This window comes from Diceros bicornis, chromosome 5 (genome assembly GCF_020826845.1).
Source record: "Diceros bicornis minor isolate mBicDic1 chromosome 5, mDicBic1.mat.cur, whole genome shotgun sequence".
NCBI classification, from domain to species: Eukaryota; Metazoa; Chordata; class Mammalia; order Perissodactyla; family Rhinocerotidae; genus Diceros; species Diceros bicornis.
In genome coordinates, this window is record NC_080744.1 from 66,722,484 (window position 1) to 66,741,591 (window position 19,108).

The 19,108-nt window shown below is 42.9% G+C and overlaps 1 protein-coding gene across 1 annotated transcript in view; it reads right to left on the reverse strand.

Moving 5' to 3' along the window:
- Window positions 1–19,108, reverse strand: part of NPTN (neuroplastin) — a 68,927-nt gene that overhangs the window by 1,985 nt on the left and 47,834 nt on the right. The window contains exons 4-6 of the mRNA XM_058542031.1: window positions 11,478–11,611; window positions 7,443–7,716; window positions 501–522 (exon numbers count right to left, since the gene is read on the reverse strand). Of these exons, the coding sequence (XP_058398014.1) occupies window positions 501–522; window positions 7,443–7,716; window positions 11,478–11,611 (430 nt within the window). The remainder of the gene's footprint in view (window positions 1–500; window positions 523–7,442; window positions 7,717–11,477; window positions 11,612–19,108) is intronic.

Consider the following 19,108-nt stretch of genomic DNA (forward strand, 5'->3'; position numbering starts at 1 on the left):
TGCCCTCTGGCATTTAACTAATTTGGGCACAGTCTGCCTGCCTTTCACTCCTTAGTTCCAAACTTGAGGAGATTCTGCTAAGCTTGGATTGATTCCAAATTTCCATTTCCATCTCTCTTGGATACACACAATTGTTAATGGAGCCAGACAGCTTATCCATGCTATGGTCCAGCTTGAAATTAACTTTAACAAAACCTGAAGTCTCAGATATACTGCTCATTTTCTCCACATTATCAATTTAAGCATAGGATGTGAAAATTTTGAAACAGCAATTTTTTGCATGGTATTCCACTTTATATTGCTACTAAAAACAAAACTGTACAGCCTGTCCTGGGAATCAAATGGCCCTCAGTCAGCTCCAGTCAGTCACAGAAGCCTCCCCTGCAACATTTGTTTCCACTCACGGTCTTCCCCTACAATCTAGCTATTCCGTTTGATTAAACTGCAAATACAAAACTCAATCAGAAACTATTGAATCAAGGTCCAATAAAAGTACTTACATTGGCCCAGCTGGTTCATCATCTACACAGGTGTTCAGTTTTTAATAATCCGTTGAGAGACCGGAGAAGAAAGGAGAAAACTGTGAGGCTTTGCATAAGGATTAATAGAACAGCAAACGGCTAGTGGCAAACATGGCTACTCATAGCATTTATTCAAGGCCATTCCGTCTGAAAGTGCAAAACACTCATGGAGTTATTATTTCTAGATTCAAGTTTTTAATGGCAGGTATGTTGTTTCAATGGTTTTAGTTAACACTTTGAATGCTTGTCATGAAAAACTGCAACTGTAGCGGACAGATAGGCTGCAACATCATTATACTCATCCTGTCCCCAAGTTCCAGTGGTTCACTCTTAAATAGATGAGAAGACAAACCAACATTTCAGTTGTAAAATCCTGCTGTTTGTTTTCTTGTGATGAATGCATGCATAGTTTTGGCTCAATCCTGCAATGTAGCTGGATGTGTATGTTCTATACGTTTAGCCACACATCCTCACTTCCCCAAAGGACACTGTTCTTGCTGTTTTGTAATCTGTAGGAGAGTCTTTAGTCTGGAGAATGAGATTGAGGAAGAGGAAGCCACAATAGTTCAACCTAATACTGCGTCAGCAAGGCTGGGCTATGCCAGCAACAGGGGTATGCATACCAGAGGATGTTCTGTGACACACCAGGGAAAGCTGAATAGTGGTGACATCTCTAGAAAGGACTTCAGATAGAAAGATAGGCTCACTTCTGTGCCCTGGCCAAAACCAGAACCCAAACCCAGATGAGCCACGAGATATCTTTTTTTTTTTTAATCAAAAAGCTTACAATATGAGTTTAGAAGCCTTCTTAAATTGGTATTTTATGATTCTGATTTATATATTTTTTCTTCCCTGTTTCATCTAAGGGCAACTTGATCCCCTTTAAGCAGGGATATACATACACAGATTTTTTTTAAAGGCCCACAACGGGGAGGGAACAAGTTAAGTGCTCTTAATTTCTTTTTATTTTATGAAAGTTAGGTAAACTAAAATGATTCATAACAGTTTGATTTCACTGAAGGCTTCTAGAAAAACTCTCAGCAGGATTCCACAAGGGGGCTTGGTGCACATGAAGCAGTTATGGAGATTACAATCTCAGTGTAGGCGTCTGCAGGAGCACACGTCAGGAGTAATGTCTGTCAGAGGGAGACATTGCTCCACCTGTTCCTTTGAGGCAACGGAGAGGCAAAGCCACCGCCAGCACACACAGTGACTGGAGCAAAAAAATATTCCAAAAAAAAAAAACTAACCACAAACCAACGACTTAGCCAAAACAATAGGCTAGCAACACACCAGTGTCCACAGGATTCTACTACTAACAACAGTACACTGTCAAACAGGTACAGAGAACAAACTAAGACTTAAGGACACCCAACACATCTGTGTGCTGTGTATGCAGTGGAGTTACAGACATACCAGGTACTAAGACACACAAGCCCAGCCTAAATCCTCCCTTACCACAACACCCTAATGCTCTCAGCATCCCAGCCAAGCCAGCTCAGCTACATGCTAGGAGCTAAGCACTTCAGGGACTTAACGGAAAAGACATGGGAGCAAACAGAATATTTTTAGTACCCTGGCTGTGCACCCGAAAATACAAAATTCTAAAGCAAGACAGCTGACACAAGAATATCATCAATCTCCTCCCAATTTTAAAAGAAAAGCAGGGGAGGGGGGATCGCAATAGCCAAGCTAATCCTTTCAAAGCATGACGCTGTCGGCACCAACGCAAGCACTTCACGCTCATCCTTCTTTTGGTAGTGGGGGTACGCCCTGGTGTCTGGCTAGTAAATGTCATTTTGCAGCCCGACAAGCCAATAATTTGCACAAGGCTGCATGTAGGAGTTTTAGCAACCGTGGCTCTGGTGTAGCTGCCATGCCTGCAAGTGGGAGCAGTTGCTATTCACACTAGTGTCTAAATCTCATAAGCCCCTTCATCTCTCTCTCCCCAAAGCCAATTCCACATTTACAAGGAACAAATAAAAGAACCTCATGTCTCCTATTTTCCTGGACTGAATCACTATCTGCAGCTCCACGCTCCCTTTACAGGTCAGACAGAAAAACAACTTGACCCCTAACAGGGACATCAGGAGAGAGGGAAAGAACAGAACTACAGAAAAGAGGTATGAAAATCAAAGTAAATGAGGATTAAACAGCAAACTGAAATCCAAATTAGTTGTGAAAGTGAATGAAGTAAACTTGAAGAAAAGTGTTAACATCATGAACTGTGCATCGTATAGACTGAAGCGGAGATTAAACAAACTCCAAAAGCATGCATATCGCTCACTTACCACCATGTTTTAAGGGTTTGATGCAATTGAGGGGGGAAAAAAAAGAAGTCATAGTAACCGACAAATATCAACATACCCCCAAAACCCTCAGGCCAAAAGATAGCTGCTTACACAATAACTGTTCTCTCCACCTGGTGTTACTCACAGCCACTGGCTAGATGAGAGGAAGAGGACTGGGGGAGAATGGAAACAAGATGCTTCTGGAATCCATCTTATGAGAGTGAAGTTCCTGGTGGAGCTGTTGCACACACTCGTTTATCTGTCCTCTTCCCAACCGAATGCACTAGAGCCCTCATTCCCCTACATCTGCCTCCTAATCTGGAAGGATGCTCTGCGATGCCTAGTAAATAATGCACTACCTGATACAGTATCACCTCCAAAAAGATGGCTTTAAAGTCAAATGATCAAAAGCTGACTGGTCAAAGCTCCTTTTTCACTGCCTTCATCTCACTGAGGATAGGGTTTTATGGTTTCTAAGCCCACTTCAATTTTGCCTGATCTCAGCAGAGTAGCATTAAACCCAAGGGAGATTAACGGTTACTTTCAATTTCCTTCCTTGTTTGGTCCCACTGTATTTTCTCCATAAGTTAACTCGTTACTGACCCAGATGACCCCTAGTGAAGAGACAACAAAGTGTGTGTTTTGCATGTCATTTTATAAAGTCACATTTCTTTTCCAACATTCCTGGCCCGTTGTAAAGCTTCATATGCTACCAAATGTTTTGAACAACTAATCTATTTTGAAACATCAGAATAGCTCTTAATTCTAAAGTGTCTAAAAGAGTTTGGATATATCAGAGCCACTAAAAATGGTCCCCCCAAAACCTCAAATATCTTCTCCACCAGTAGTAACTTAAGGGAAGAGTCCTTTTGACTTGCTCATAAAAATTATCCCTCTAACGTGAAAATATAAAACTCTTTTTGATGCCAGCACTTCTTTTCTTAAATCAGCTTCTGTTGTTTTCATTTGAGGTCACTAAATGTCCAGCAGAACTGAAGGCCCCAGCAGCTAAGCATGTTCACTCTCCACCTCCCCAGGGGATTGGGGAGGGGACACTTGAAAGCACACACTCATTGATCCCAGGTTCAGTCGGCAGGGAACCCACAGAAGGTGTGCTCCACGCATGTGTCCAGCTGTAAGATGGATGGAAGGCTAGAGGGACACTGGCTGGACCTAGTCTTTTTAGAGAATTGTCATTTAACATTTTTAGAGAATGTAGTCAAGAGGTAAATGAAAAAACAATGCCCTTATTTGGCTCCATGATTCACCTGTTACTGAAAACACTGAAGGTAAAAGGTGATGTGCAGAACATCTACCTACAAGACAACCTACTGGGCACTGATTCTCAGCGAGACCAGAACAGGGGCCTAAAGGGATTTAGATCTGAGTTTCACTTATAAAATATCCTGAGTATACGCCAGTAGACAAAAAGACATAGGCTTTTTTTTCTGGAAGCAGCTCAACCTTAACTCTAGGCATTTTCTATCTGAGAAATCTAAAGCAATATTTGCTTTTCTAATGAAACATTCTCAGACTAAACTCTGTAAGTTCAAATTTGTGTTTTTTTATACTTTTGTGTTGTTCATTTAGTGCTTTTCTAGTAAGGGCCTGAGTTACCAAGAACCCACAGACTGCCCAAATAGGAATACTGAGTTTTATATGAACTTTTTTCATATAAAAAAAGTTCAGTGAGTCAGAAAGAAATCATAGGTATATCTTGATAATAAAGTACCAATTTGGCAGAGAAAAAGCACGTCACACCTATTAAAAAAATCCATTTTCATAATGGCATAAATAAGTCAACACAGAGCCACAGACAGTTATCTGATAGGTAAAAATTCATCACCTCTAAAACTCCAAATTTTTATCAGATATAATGTACCTCTTCATTCATTTCAAAAAGGAGTGCATGCATATATCTTTCTGTAAATTTGGGGAGAAGCATATGGGAAGAAAGCACAGGAGGTAAGTTTTCTCTCCCACGAACTACAAAGCAGCTGAGGGGAAACTGGCTAAAGAAGAAAAAGCCACAGCATAAGGAGAACTCACTGAGGAACAATCAACTTTTTTTTTTAAATCATTACTTCGAGGAGGAGAGAAGAAAACAAGGGGAGCAGGAGCAGGGAGGAGTCGAGAGGAGGAGGTAGAGAGACAAAGGAGCAAACTATGGGATGGACATGCTGGAGCAAGGGCAGGGATGTGGAGATGGAGAATGGAGCCTGGACCACACTGGCTGTCAGGAAGGGAACGGAGAGAAGGTCAACACTGCAGTAATTCCAGCACCCCAGATTTTCCACCCCAATTCAACAACAACACAAAAGGAAAAGCTGCTTATTCTTTCAAGAGACTAAAGCAAGGAGGTTTTACTTTGCACTTACCCTACAGTCATCTCTTTTATGTAGGATTCATTCACTATGATAATTTAGCTTAAAAGAGCTATTTTCCCTCCAGGAAGCTGTTCAGATTTGCTGGCCACAGATGTCTGTTATAACAAACTAGTACCCATTTGAGTTCAACAGCCATGGAGCTCTGAAGAACAACTAGCTGCTTCCCTGGGCAGGTGTCTGCACTTGTCAGATAGAACCAACATTAACCATTTCTCAAATCTAACCTGAAGGTCTTCCACATATGCTGGACAGCAACCTGGAAAATGAAGTGGTTTCCTACTAGGAAGACTGGAACCTCTGATGGGGACATGCTAAGCCACTGTGTCACTCTGCCAAGAGAGTGGCAGCCAGGCTCATCTTAAAATAAATCCGGTTTTGAAGCTCATCTTTGCCTTTTCCTACCTGACATTTTGCTGCTCAACCTTTCCCAAGGGAAGGCTGAGAAAGGTGATATTTAACAAAGCAAAGGCCATTCTGAGGGGATGAAAAAGCCCTTTTCAGGACTGAGGTATAAATGTTCTCCAAGAGCCAACAATGAAAACACACAGGGAGGCAACTCTCCCCCTTTACTCTCAGGTATAAATACAGGTAGTCTGCCTTGGGAGTCCTAATTTCTAGCAGGAAAGAGAAAAATTTAGAGGAAAAAAACATTGTGCATATAAGAAAATTCCAAGAAAGCAGCTGCACTTCATAGAATAGCAGTTATGTGGACCTAGGAGAAGGAAAGTAAAAATTCTGGGCAGCTGATGTCCATGCCATTCTCCATCTAGCTCACCGGTGAATGCACATATGGAGGGGAGGCCACCAGGTCTTCCCACATGCATCGTTAGTTTCAACAAAAGCCCTTTTCACCAGCCTCACTGTAATACTCCCTCTATTTAGTGAAGACAGATTTAGGAGCTGCTGAGAAGTAAAGAAAAGAAGGGGAAGTGGCTGTTGCTCTCAAACACCTCCTTCTGGAGTCTGAAGCTCTCAAACATGCCTTCAGGGCTGCACTCTTTCTGAGGGAGCACTAGACCTCCCTTAGTATTCTCCACTGACACACATGGTGGGTGCTGCAGTCCTGCTGGTCAGCCCGAGGGACACAGACAAGTCTGTGGGGCAGGGTACAGTACCACAGTGCACAAGCACAGGCCCAGAACAGTCAGACTGGAGTTGGCATCCTCACCATCACCCAGAGTCAGCCTCCACTGAGCTCAGGTGCATACCCTTCTGGTCTAGTCAGTGACAGGCAAGTGGTGGTTATAGTTAGCTAGCCAATTAATTTGTTTTTGCTGGTGATGTTATAGGGTGGGAGGGTGGGACGGGTAGCTAGTTACGATTCAGAAGTTCTACTGATACAAGTCTCCATCAATAGCTCCCCCCGACTGTAATATCACAGGGTTAGAAATGGAACAACCATGACAAAAAGCATACAAAAATTTCCCAGGACTTTTCTGACTCTAAGCATGTCCAATAATCGAAGATTCTTGTTCTTTCCAATGCTTAAGAACTCACTGTGATTCTGCTACTACTATCTACTCCCTTCTCTGACCCTAGACCAGCTTGAGGGTGCTGCCTCGGGCGTGGACTCCAGGTGTTACTGCTTAGCTACCTCTGTCTTAAACTGAAGGTGGGGGTTGGGTGGGGTGGTGGGTGCATCAGATGCTCTCCACCATTCCTGTCTGTCAGGTAGACAGAAAAGCCAAACAGGAGGTGCCGGCTTCACCAAGAACCTTAAAAACCTATTGAAGGGGCCAACCAAGGGAACCAAAGGCTGGCTGGTTCCAATGGCTTTTCCTGAGAATGGTTTGACTGGGCTGGGGCAGTTACCAGGGGCTACACCAGGCAACCATGTGACAACCAATTAGATACCTTAAATCTGCCTGAAAGGCCAGTGGCCTGCGATCTTGGGGTGGCTTCTAGGCTTGACTTGGATTCTCCTCAAGCTCAATCTGCCTGATGATCTGTATTGAAGGAGGACAGAGCTGAACAAAGAGACTGAGAGCTGCCCATTCCCCATATGGGGCCTGAAGGGCAGAGAGGACTGGGGTTTGGAGAACACCCAAATGCAGGGACAGAGCTAATAATTATAGCTCTAGGTGGCTAATCTTAGGGGTAGGGGGGTAGGAACCAGTATAAGAATTTTCCTTCTCTCCTTTTGGGACTGAATCCCAACATCCTTATAATTCTCTTTGGGTGCTTAGAAACCAGCCCATGGAAACAACCCCAACGGTACAGCTATTTTGTAGGGATGCTCTTACCGTCAGGAACTTCATCTGGCCTCTTCCTCTTCTCATACACAACAATGATCACCACAAGGATAATGATTTCAGCCAGAATTCCCAAGAAAGGCCAGAGTGGGGCCAGGTGGCTCCGTACCCTGAGGATGGTGACAACAGAGGTGGAGCCAATGGAGTTGGTAGCATTACATTCATACTCGCCAGGGTCTTCTGTGATCTGGAGGTTCATGATGCTCAGCTCGGTGTAATTTTCCTTGTTGATGATGAAGAAGCGGCCGGAGGTATTGACAATCTCCTGCTCGGAAGCAGAAAAAGTAGGAACACACAGACATCAGACTAGGCGAGTTAGTGCCCAAGACAGGGTGATGTTCTCCATTCTTAGCAGGACACTGGCTGGGATGAGAGAGCAGTGTCTAGTATCATCTTTGTCCAAGGAACTTTGAGCACTTCGTTACTGACTTCCCTTCAATATTAACAATAACAACAAATCAATAAGCTTCTGATAGAGCCAGGGTAAAAGCGTCCCCTGCCACTGGTCCTCCAGACTTCTCCAACTTCTATGAAGTGAATGGAGGTTCTACCCTGTAGACCCAGAAAAGATCACCTCAATCTAGAAAATACTGCTTCAAACATCAGGTAAGAAACTATAACAGGAGGAGGATGGAGAAGAGGTGTTACCTCCATGGTCAGGCATATCTCGTAACCTCAGGCCTGTCTGACTGATGACTTCCAAGTCAGTGCATTTACTTCACGCTTGGTGACTTCTGCAAAGTCTCCTTAAACTTCCTCAAGAAACAATGCTAAGAACTTGCTCCTAGTCAGAGTGGGGGGAAATTCATAACTTCTCTTTCCTTTCAGAATTACAGGGTTAAAGGAAAGTTTATTCAGTCAACCAACAAATATTTATTAATGTATGCTACATGTTTTATATCCTACACTAAGGGAGAGGTGAGATAGGGAAAAGTATGACACAAATATGAACAAGGAGGTTCGCCTCAAGAGGGAACCAGACCTTCAAAGGGATAGTTACTGGAAGATGGTAAGAAGCCCCAACAGAGGGTACGCTGTGCACTGTGGGGCACAGAGTGAGTGGCCACTGCCAGAAAGAGTCAGGGAAAGCTTCAGAGAAGAGCTAACATTTGAACTAGATTGTGGAGGAGGAGAGTTGATCACACAGGACAGGAGGGCTCCAGGCACGTGTGGGAAGGCAGAGGTGAGGGTACATGACCAGGGGTCTGGGTGGAGCTGGGACAGGCTTGCTGCACTCATCTCATGGGATACTGGCAAGGAAACACTGACTCACGTGTCAGTTGTTATGCAACAACTAAAGCATAATCAGAAACAGGAGGGAGGAAAGGGGAAGATAATCCCCAGAATGATGTCTAGCTATAGCATACAACGGTGTCTGCATTTGAGTGTGGGTTATGGCTGAAATGAAATGAATAAATAAAATTATTTATAATTTTAAATATTATTTTAAATTTAAATTTAAAAATAAATGAAATTTAAAGGCTTTTAAACAACCTTTAAATTTTAAATTTTAAAGGCTTTTAAACAGCCTTTAAAATAAGAGTTATTCTGTGAAACTGCCATTCTGGGACTTGGAAAGCTGCCAACTTCTCTAACTCCTGCTCCACTCACTAATTCCATGTTTTTCACTTATGACCAGAGGTGATTAGTATCATCTTTGGTCTACAAACCTTCAATGGGTATTTTTTGAATACCATCATATGCAAGAAACTTGCACCTTTTCAATCAAGGCATAATAAGATATTGTGTGGGATTTGTCCTACTGTCACAGAACTGATGACTAAAGAGAGAGCCATCAAAAGTACCCCACATTCTTTAAAAAAAGGCTCAAACAAATAGAGGGTAGATAGTCCTTCCAGGGCTTATTGAAAAGGAGCCCCATCAGGCTATGTTATCCCCAGTCTTCACCTAAACCACATTACTCCTTCCCAGTCTATGAAAGAGAGGACAGGATTGGAGGTGTTAGGAAAAGTTACACTTGGCATTGTATCTTTCCACCCTGCAGCCAAGTGGAACAGGCACCAAGAGAATCACTCTAAGATTAGGGGTGCCAAGAAGAAAGTATCTCTTTTTCCAGTGGATATTTGTTTAGCAGGAGACTGGCTGATGTGTCCTATGCCTCTCAATCTTGGAAAAGGGTTATTTGGAGATAAGAAGGCAGAGCAACCTACACTTCTACCATTGGAAGAGCCATGATGTTCAAGTTTCCTCCACCTAAGAGGGTTGCCTTCCAGGTGAGCAGACCCCAGCAGTGAGAAGCTCAGGACTAGATTACTTGTGGCTGGAGCTAAGCAGGAATCAGGGAGGTTCACTCAGAATGGATCTCTCATATCTGATAACTGGTCTCCTAAAGAACTCACACAAGCTCCCACAAGATCCAGCATCTGGATACCTGCCACACAGAGGCCAGTCAGTTGAGGCCACAGAAGCAGCAACAACCAAGAGTCGACTACAAGAAAAGTCAGATGAGTGATACTTCCCGCCCCACAAAGAAGAAAGAAGAACCCAGAAGACAGAGTGAGGACAATGCTCGGCACGCCCTGCAGGCTACAGGAGAGGAGATGAGAGAGACAACTGAAATTCTGGATTGAAATAAACTCTTTAACAATAAACAAGTCCAAGAAAGCTATAGGATCTATCTAGAAAAAGAAGATAGAGAATTGCAGAAATCAGTTTCTAGAAAAAATTGAAAGCATTTTATCTCAGTACTCAACCAAGTTTAGGCTGTTCAATAAACTGGTTTTCAAGGGTATCAACCTAGAAATAGCTTTTCTTTTCCCTTTCCCTCTTTTGTTAAGTTTTCTGTCTCCCAAATGATATATAGCTTGAAAACAAGAGAAAGTAGTAATGTTTGATTTTTAATGTTTTTCAAAATACAACAGATAATTAAGAGTTCGTGGGCATGAGAAGAACAGGAGAGGTGAAAATACCCATTGAGGAATCCCAACCTGCTTTAGCAAAAGCTCAAGGGCCCTGCTACCCAGAGACCCATAGAGAGAAATGGTTCTTTCCTTGCCAGCACCTTAGAAATGAAAAGTTTTGTTGATCTTTCAGGGTCTGCTCTGAAAATACTTAAGGCAGCATCTTCACCTCTCCATTCCTATCCTGATCCCCTTATTAATGGGTTTCTGAAATCTAGTCATCATTGTTCATGTAGAGGCCTTATCACCACCTGACATATTATTACTGAGAGGTCATGGAATGGGAAGAATAAGGGACTTGAATAAAAAAAACTGGATTTAACTCTTGGTTTTGCCACAGTGTACCTTGGTTAACATGTAACCTTTCCAAAGAAGCTGGACTAGATGACCTCTGGGGTCCCTTCTGATTATAAAGACTGACAAACAAAGAGGATGCCTGAAAAGTATAGTGCTGGGCATATTTGGCCTGGGGACACCCCCTCTGACAGAAAAGGACACTGGTCAACTATCATTAAATCAGAGAGAAGGTGAGAGTCTAAAGCTTTGACTCTCCCAACACCATCATAAATCATCCCAGATTGGAAAAGATGTTTTCTTTGACCTTTTCTGGAGCAGATACTATGAGATTTCCAATGTCTACGGCTGCCCTTGGGCCTCAGCAGGTTGCCTCAATTCCTAATCAGTACTTCCTGCATTCCAGGAATATACTAATAATTGCTCTCATTGCCTTCTCTTCCCAGAAAACAAGAAAGGTACATTAAGACCACTTCAAGAACAATATTTTCTTTAGGATAAATGGACTAAATTAATAGTAAAAGTTTAAGACTGGGATTAGCTCTTTCAGTGTCCTACCTTAAAGGCAAGCAGTCTAATCTCTTATCAGACAGACAAATCATGTATCGGGAGTCCATGCTGGACAGAGACTGTCAGTGACCCCCCAGAGTCATGATGTAATCGTTCATAACTCCAGAAAGAGTGACCCAAGCCATGCCAGTACAGCAGGCTGCAGCAGCTGGCCCAGCTGCTGCTGTCTGGACCTCCCCAGGAGAAACTCCAGCAACCACAGAGACCCAGGTATAGAGAACCAGGGCTGCCTCCTACTCACCACGGGCATACCATTCTCCTTCTTGCTCCATATCCACTCTGGGTGGGGGTAGCCAACTGACTTGCAGTACATCATGGCATCCTGCCCTTCATTCTTGTTCTCACTCCGTTTATGGCCAGTGATGACAGGAGCAGCTGTGAGAAAGTGTGTTGAACACAGTTACCGTGGGAGCCTACTCTGAACAGGATAGAAAGACCCCACCTATTGGCTCAGAGCCCTACTTCTTATATAGTCAGTCTTTAGGTCCATCCTCATACTCAGCTTTGATAACATGCATTTCAGGTCAGAACAGGGCAATGGAACCAACCCCATCCCCTATCTCCCGCCCACCAAAGCAGCCCAAGCAGACACCAGGATTACTATATGTGAAGTTCTACTAATAATATAAGTGGTTCTCCAACCTACCAGAAGAGGGCACAGGCTCAATTGTCCTAAATTAAGCCATCCTTTAAAGACAATGCAAACAGAAGCTATTATCATCTCCTCTACCAGTCATGGTTTTATTCTTAAAACACCAGCACTAACAACATTATGGATTATGTCAAATGTCATATATTCCCTTAAGGAAATGAGATACCTGAGATCAAACACCAAAAATCAAGTCCTATGGCAAGGTATGTAAAAACAATTCTGGAGAAACTGTCTGATCAGTATCAGTGGCAAAGGCTCTCCCAGGAAATAGGGAATCCAGCAAACTGGTCTTCACAAGGGGAAGAAAGGAATGAACGGGAAATTCAACCAGTGTCCCAAGAGACAGATTCTTAACAGCTTAAGAATCTGGCTTGTACACCTGATTTGCAGTATTCTCAATGAACCCTATCTTGGGGGAATTTCTAAACATGCTAGAGGCTGTTGGTCTTCTCTGCTTAGGGACCACTTAGGAAGAAACAAACAGCACCTGTGGTTTAAAAATTAGGTAAGTTTCAAGGATCCAAGAAGCCTGAGATGGGGCAAAATGTTTGAATTTGGCCTTCTTTGATCTTAACTATATTTTCCACCATACCTCACCAGTTACAGTAATCTGAAAGTAATAAAACTCAAAGTAGGCCAGACGTCACTTTGTTGGCCAAGATGGGAAAGAGAATCAATAGGCCTGGTCCAAATTCCAGTTTTGCTGGCTTTTTAATTATTCTGTGTTTCAGTTCTACATCCATTATCAAATGGAGATAATTCTAGCCCCTGCTTACATCCAGTGTCCTTGGATAGATAAGATGTCAAAACATTCATTTTGAGACTGTAAAAGCCTATACAACTGCATCATATCATGGGCTGGTCCCATGTACCCGTCTGACTGGCCTGACTTTTCTTGGCTTAAACATAATCCGGAGGCCAGCCTGGTGGCATAGTGGTTAAGTTCATATGCTCCGCTTCAGCGGCCCGGGGTTCACAGGTTCGGATCCCGGGCACAGACCTTTGTACCACTCATGCTGTGGCGGCATCCCACGTACAAAACAGAGGAAGATGGGTACAGATGTTAGCTCAGGGCCACTCTTCCTCAAGCAAAAAAACAGGAAAATTGGCAACGGATGTTAGTTCATGGCCAATCTTCCTCACCAAAAAAAAAAAAAGAAAAAAAATAATCCAAAGTCCTGCTACTCTCAGACTGTACTTCCCAGGCCACCTTTAGAGGCACCTGGACAGGAATGGAATGAGCAAAGGCCCAAGCTGTCTCTATAACCACTGCCTGCCAAACTGAGGCCTGCTCAGTACTAGTCAGTGTGAAGTGTTTTCTAGACAGTATGTTATAAAGGAATTGTCTTTTTGCTTTCCAAGGCAAAATTGCTCACTAGAGAAGGGAGTGGGTCAGCCTGACTTGATCTTGTTCCCCAAAGGCCAAATTTCTCCCACAGCCCACTAAGTCACTTTTTGCGCCTACTGGTCTACCTGGTCACCCTTCCTCAGTGCTTTCTTCAGTCAATGAATATTAAGGACCATCTTAAGCACTCCAAGGAATAAGTTCCATGGCCATACACTAACTAAAACATCATGGGGCAGTGGGGAGACACAACAAGCAGAAGAGCTACCACAGTTTGCCTTTAATTGTGTTTCATTCACCTGATAAACATTTGTTGAGCACCCTACGCATCACAGAGTGGTGGCGTAAGGCCTTTCTGATGAGGTGAATTTTAGCACAGTCATGAAGAAAATAAGGAAGTAGGCTACTCTTATATCTGCAGGAAGAACACACCAAGTAGAGGGAAAAGCAAAAGCCTTAAGGCAGAAGTGTGCCATTACATACAGGAACAGGATGGAGGAGTTTGGCTGAAATACAGTGAGCAAGGAGAAGATGGTAGGAGATGAAATCAGAGAGAATGGAAACCAGATCAGATAGGACTTTGTAAGCCACTGAAATGACTTTGGCATTTACCCTGAGTCAGCTGGGAGGCACTGGTGAATACCAAGTGCAGGCATGAAATGATGTGTATGTTTTAACAGACTTCCTCTAGCTACTAGGTGGACACAGTGGAAGTAAGACCAATTAGGAGACTATTAGAGTAATCCAAGCAAGGGAGAGAGTGGTTTGGAAGAGGGCAGTAGCAGGAGAAGTGAGGAGAACCTGGATATATTTTATAGGTTGAGTTAACATATTTGTTAATAGACTGGATGTGGGATGTGAGAGAAAAGGAGTCAAGGATGACTCACAAGGTTTCTGGCCTGAGTAACTAAAAGAATGGAGTTGCCAGTTGAGGAGAGACTGCAGCGAATCAGGGTGGTTTTTTTGTTTGTTTTTACTCTGTTCTGTTTGGAAATGGAGCAATGGTGGTAATAAAAACTAGGAGTTCAAAGTTTAGGACATGTTAAGTTGAAGATACTTATTTAACATCCAAGTAGAGTTGTCAAGTAGGCAGCTGAATATCAAGTCTGGAGCTCAGGGGAGTGGCCCAGGGTGAAGACATAAATTTCAGAAATCCATGTGATATATTTTTCCATTTTCATTCACCTTTGCCCCTCAGAGAATACCCACTCTGGCCCAGTTATGTGACTAATTCCAACAGTACTCTGAATTCAGTACCCCCCAGCTTTTGCCTTGGGGACTTATCCCCAGGAGTACACATGAGAACCACCTAGAAAGCTAAAAGTTGAGTTGGTTTATGGCTCCACAGCCTCTAAAAAGTTGCTATTCTGAAAGGACACAGACTTGAAGGCCAAGACCTGGGGAGAAGGGTGGGGATGGTCTTCACTCTTGCCTTGGTGTTTAGGAGGAGGAGAACACCACTTCCTCTTTTCATTCATCCACTTCAGTACAGATGTGAACACGGCCTTCAAGGCTACTATGCACAGAGACTATCTAGCAACTTAGCTACCCTCTACCACACTTTGTTGGCCATGTTTACACAGTGTAAGCCTACAAGAAGGCGTTTTCAATGGTTAGATCAATTGCTGCTTTCTCCTCAACTTAGCAAAGATTAATAAGTGAAGCTTAGGAATATCTCCTCTACCTAATGTACTCAAAAGAATAATGCCCTGATTATTTACCCTTGGGACGGTGGAAGTATCACTATGTACTGGGCAGAGAAAATTAACACAAGCCACATCACTCTACTCTTACAGGAAGTGATTACAACAACTATTGCTTTAGCCTTTGGGTCAGTGAAATTTTTTTCACTTCTCTCTATCCTTTATGGTAGCTGCTCAAACAGAAACCCTGTTCCTGCCCCACCAGCTGAGCAGGACAGTGGATTACAGCAAGAAAGGTAACCAGGCTCTCAGAGCACATGTCACCAGTGGTCAGAGAGGGGGGCTGTGGTGGTTTTTAAATAGTCCACAAATTCTTTGATATTCTTCCCTTCAAGAAGTGGAGCCTAATTTCCCTCCCCTTGAGAGTGGGCTGGCCTCTGTGACTCAATTTTAATGAATAAAATAAAGCAGAAGTAAAGATGTGCAACTTTGGAAACTAGTTCACAAAAAACAACACAGCTTTCTCCTTGCTCTCTCCCCCGGATCACACACTCTGGGGGAGGTTAGCTGCCATGCTAGGACACTGAAACGGCCCATGGAGAGGCCCACGTAGGGAGGAACTAAGGCCTTCTGCCAACACCCACGTGAGGCAGCCCTCTGGGAAATAGATCCTGCAGCCTCAGTCAAGCTTTCAGATGACTGCAGTCCCAGCCAACAGCTTGACAGACCCGGAGCCAGGACCACCCACTAGTCTGCTCCTAATTCCTGACCCACAGAAACGATGAGGTAATAAGTGTTGGCTGTTTTAAGCCACTGAGTTTTAGGGTAATTTATTAAGCAGCAATAGATAACAAATAAAACCACCAGATGAAGCAGACATTATCCCATTTTAATAGATTGGAAAACTCAAGTTTGGAAAAGTTATTTAACATCTAAAATTAAACTGCTAGTAAACGGTAAAGCAAGAATCCAAATTCAGGGCTGTCTGATTCCAACAGCCATGCTTATTGTACTTTACCATACAGAAGGGAAAATAAACCAAACTAGACAGAGTCCATGAAAATAAAAACATACAATATCCATTACTGGTAAATGCACAGCAAATTGCCCAAATGTTATCTTTGCTGGTAGAGGTACTAGAACACTCTATACCTGAGGTGGGATGAATCTACCTGTCAGAGTTTAACTACTCTGTATACTAGAGCGTAAAGAAAAGAGCTTTGGACTTTAAGTCAGAGAAATTTGGGCTCTATTGAGACTCTATTACTCACCAACTGAGTAACCTAAGGTGGGTCACTTAAAATCCTTTGAGTTTCAGTATTTACTTTTGTAAAATGGGAATAATACCCATATACTTCATAGAGGTCTTGTGAGAATTAAATTATATCTATCAAGCACATGATTGGAGGTCAGGGTCAAAAATAAACATTTAAATTGAGCTATTAGGGAAAGGAAAGGCTAGGCTTAAACTCAGGCATTAAGAGTTCTAAGAAATCAGAAATGCTGATTATTATGTGTTCTCTCTCTGTTGATATAGACAGGACTTTTGTTTGTGACTCTAATAAGGATTAATCAGGTTAGATACTGACAAATTATATTAATTAATGGCCTATTTATATTGAATAAGGTGCCTCACCTTATATGGGCCTGCCATTTAATAAGGAACTGCTTAACCAGGTCCTTTCGGTTTGAAGGTAGGTCTGAGAAGTCTGACAGAGCAAATACTCCTTACTTGCCTTACCCCTCTAAGGGAGGCACAGACTGGGTAGCAAGCGTGAGGGGTAGATGTGACAAGGAAGTAACAAAGATACCCTTAAAAGAGATCACAGACCCACTTAGGAATGAACTCATATTCTCATCACATTAGTTTATGTCTATCATTCCAGCATCCTAATGAATGGCAACACAGGGATTCCAAAACAGTCTTAGTTACACAACAATACTTGACCCAATTTCATCATCCGGGGCTTTGGCTGAGGACAAATGCATGTTCCTCAGTACTCTCTGTTGCCTGACCCACCTGCGCTTAGAGCAAAGCATCCAGCTTCTCTGCCAGGCTAGTGGCTGTAGAAAGTGTTAACTTAGGCAGTGGAGGCATGTTCAATGAAGCTGATGTTAAATAAAGTTAAACACAACAGAGCTAAGAAAGGGATCAAGGTATGGGGCCTCTTACATGGACTGCTTATTTGGTGCTCACTTTTCAAAGTAAATTCATAACCTCGCAATTCATTTTCAAAGAAAACTCCATCCTTAAAGGTGTTGTCAGTGAGTGGGCTGTTTCCAAGTAAACATACTGACACTCTTTGCTTCCTTTATGCAACCTATCAAATTCCAGACACACCTCATTTTTGCTATAGGCAAAACAGAGGCTTGGCTGAAGGCAGAGGGAGAGTTAAGATTTACTGCTAGCCAAGAGCTAAGCCCAAGAAGCAATATGAGATTGGACAAGATGGAGCAGGAAGGATGCTGGCTTTTGGCTCAATAAGCCTCCTCTACACAGAGTAGATTCATCATTGGGTGTGAAGACTAGAGCAGTCTGAGACTTGTGCAGCCTTCTGTAGATGAAGCTTTTCCCTTTCCTATAGGTGAAACCACTGAGTATGAGGCACTGAAGTCTCCTCTAAGTGATTCTCACCTTAGCTGTACACTACAATCACCTGGAGTGCTTTTAATAAGCCTGATGCCCAGGCTACATTTCATATACATTAAATCAAGATTGAGAACCACTGCTCTAAGACCTGTCCTGGCACCAGTGTTTGAGATCCGGGGACTACAAGGAGGGAGTGTCCCATAAGACAGGGAGATGAATGAGTAGAGGTGTGAGGAGCACTGAGGTGATATTCTCAAAGCTGAGAAGCTGACAATCACTACCTCTAGGAAAAGAAGCTTAGAAATCATTTCCTTCAATAACCCAACCTTTCATCTGTGTCCATATAAGGGAACCACAGACTGTTAGAGCCTTACAAAACCTTAAAGACCATCTAGCTCATCCTACTTCATCATACACTTGGGGAAGCTGAGGCCCAAGGAAGGAAAGTGACTGGCCAGGGTCCCAGCAAGTTTAATGGCAGGGCCAGGATTAGAACCCATTTCTTCTCTCAGTCCAAGGCCTTTTAATTGTTATATGCTGAACAAAGCAGCATGGCTTAGTGCTTAGGAGCACAGGCTCTGGCGCTTGAGTGCCTGGGTGAGAACCCCTGGCTCTACTGGCTGTTACACTGGGCAAGACATTTAATTCCCTTGAGCCTCAATTTTCTCACCTGGAAAGTGGAGATGATAATAGCATTGACCTCAGAGAGTTGTGGAGACTAAAGGAGAGGAAGGAACAAGTAATGCACCTAGCATAGTGCCTGGCACAGGGTAAGTGTGCAATAATGTTAGCTTTTCTTATTCTTATTAAGGAAGGTCAGGGTAGCACCCTGAAGAGAAGAAAAGAAAGCACAGGTATGGTTATTTGGGCTAAGGTCGATGTTCAAAATGTTCTAGCAGCTTCAGGATATTATTATGCTTTCAAAGACTTTTCAAGTAGGGGAAATTCTGAGTCAGAAACAGCTTTTGACATCAGTTCTGACCTAAAGGATGTCACAACCTCTAAGCATCTTCACCTGTCAAACGAGCTGCCTATCAAATGAATAAATGATCGTGAAAATGCTCTGCAAACTGAAAGTACTATACAAATGTGAGATGTGTATTATTACTCTTAATAATGATATTTGTCCTCATTACCATATAGTCCATCTCTGCCAGTTTGAACTTTGATCTATCACTTGTAAGGCCATGCAACAGAGTAGGAAACAGGGATGCAGGGCAAGGTCACTTATAGAAATCCTAACATTTAGTCATAATCTTCAAAAAGAAAGAAAGAAAGGTAGGAAGTAGGGAGGAGAAAAACATGATGAATCTTGGCTCTTGCAGCTACCAAAAGACTGAAATTCATTTGAAATGCCCAGTAAGCAGGCAGAGATAATGATGGGCCTCATAAGAGGCTAGACCCAAACCTTCCTGGGGCTAAGATGTAGCTTTCACAAGAGGCAGTGGCATGTGTGTTACAGACGATTGGATGACCACCAAAATCGTCTTCTAAAAACAGCAATAAAACTCAAACTCCTTGTTTCCTGGATTAATCAAAATACTTGGGGGATGAAGACGGGGTTTGGGAGTCATGAGAGGGGTTTTCTCTTAACTTTGTAAATTACATAGAAATTTTTTACTTGCTTTTTTATGAGCACATT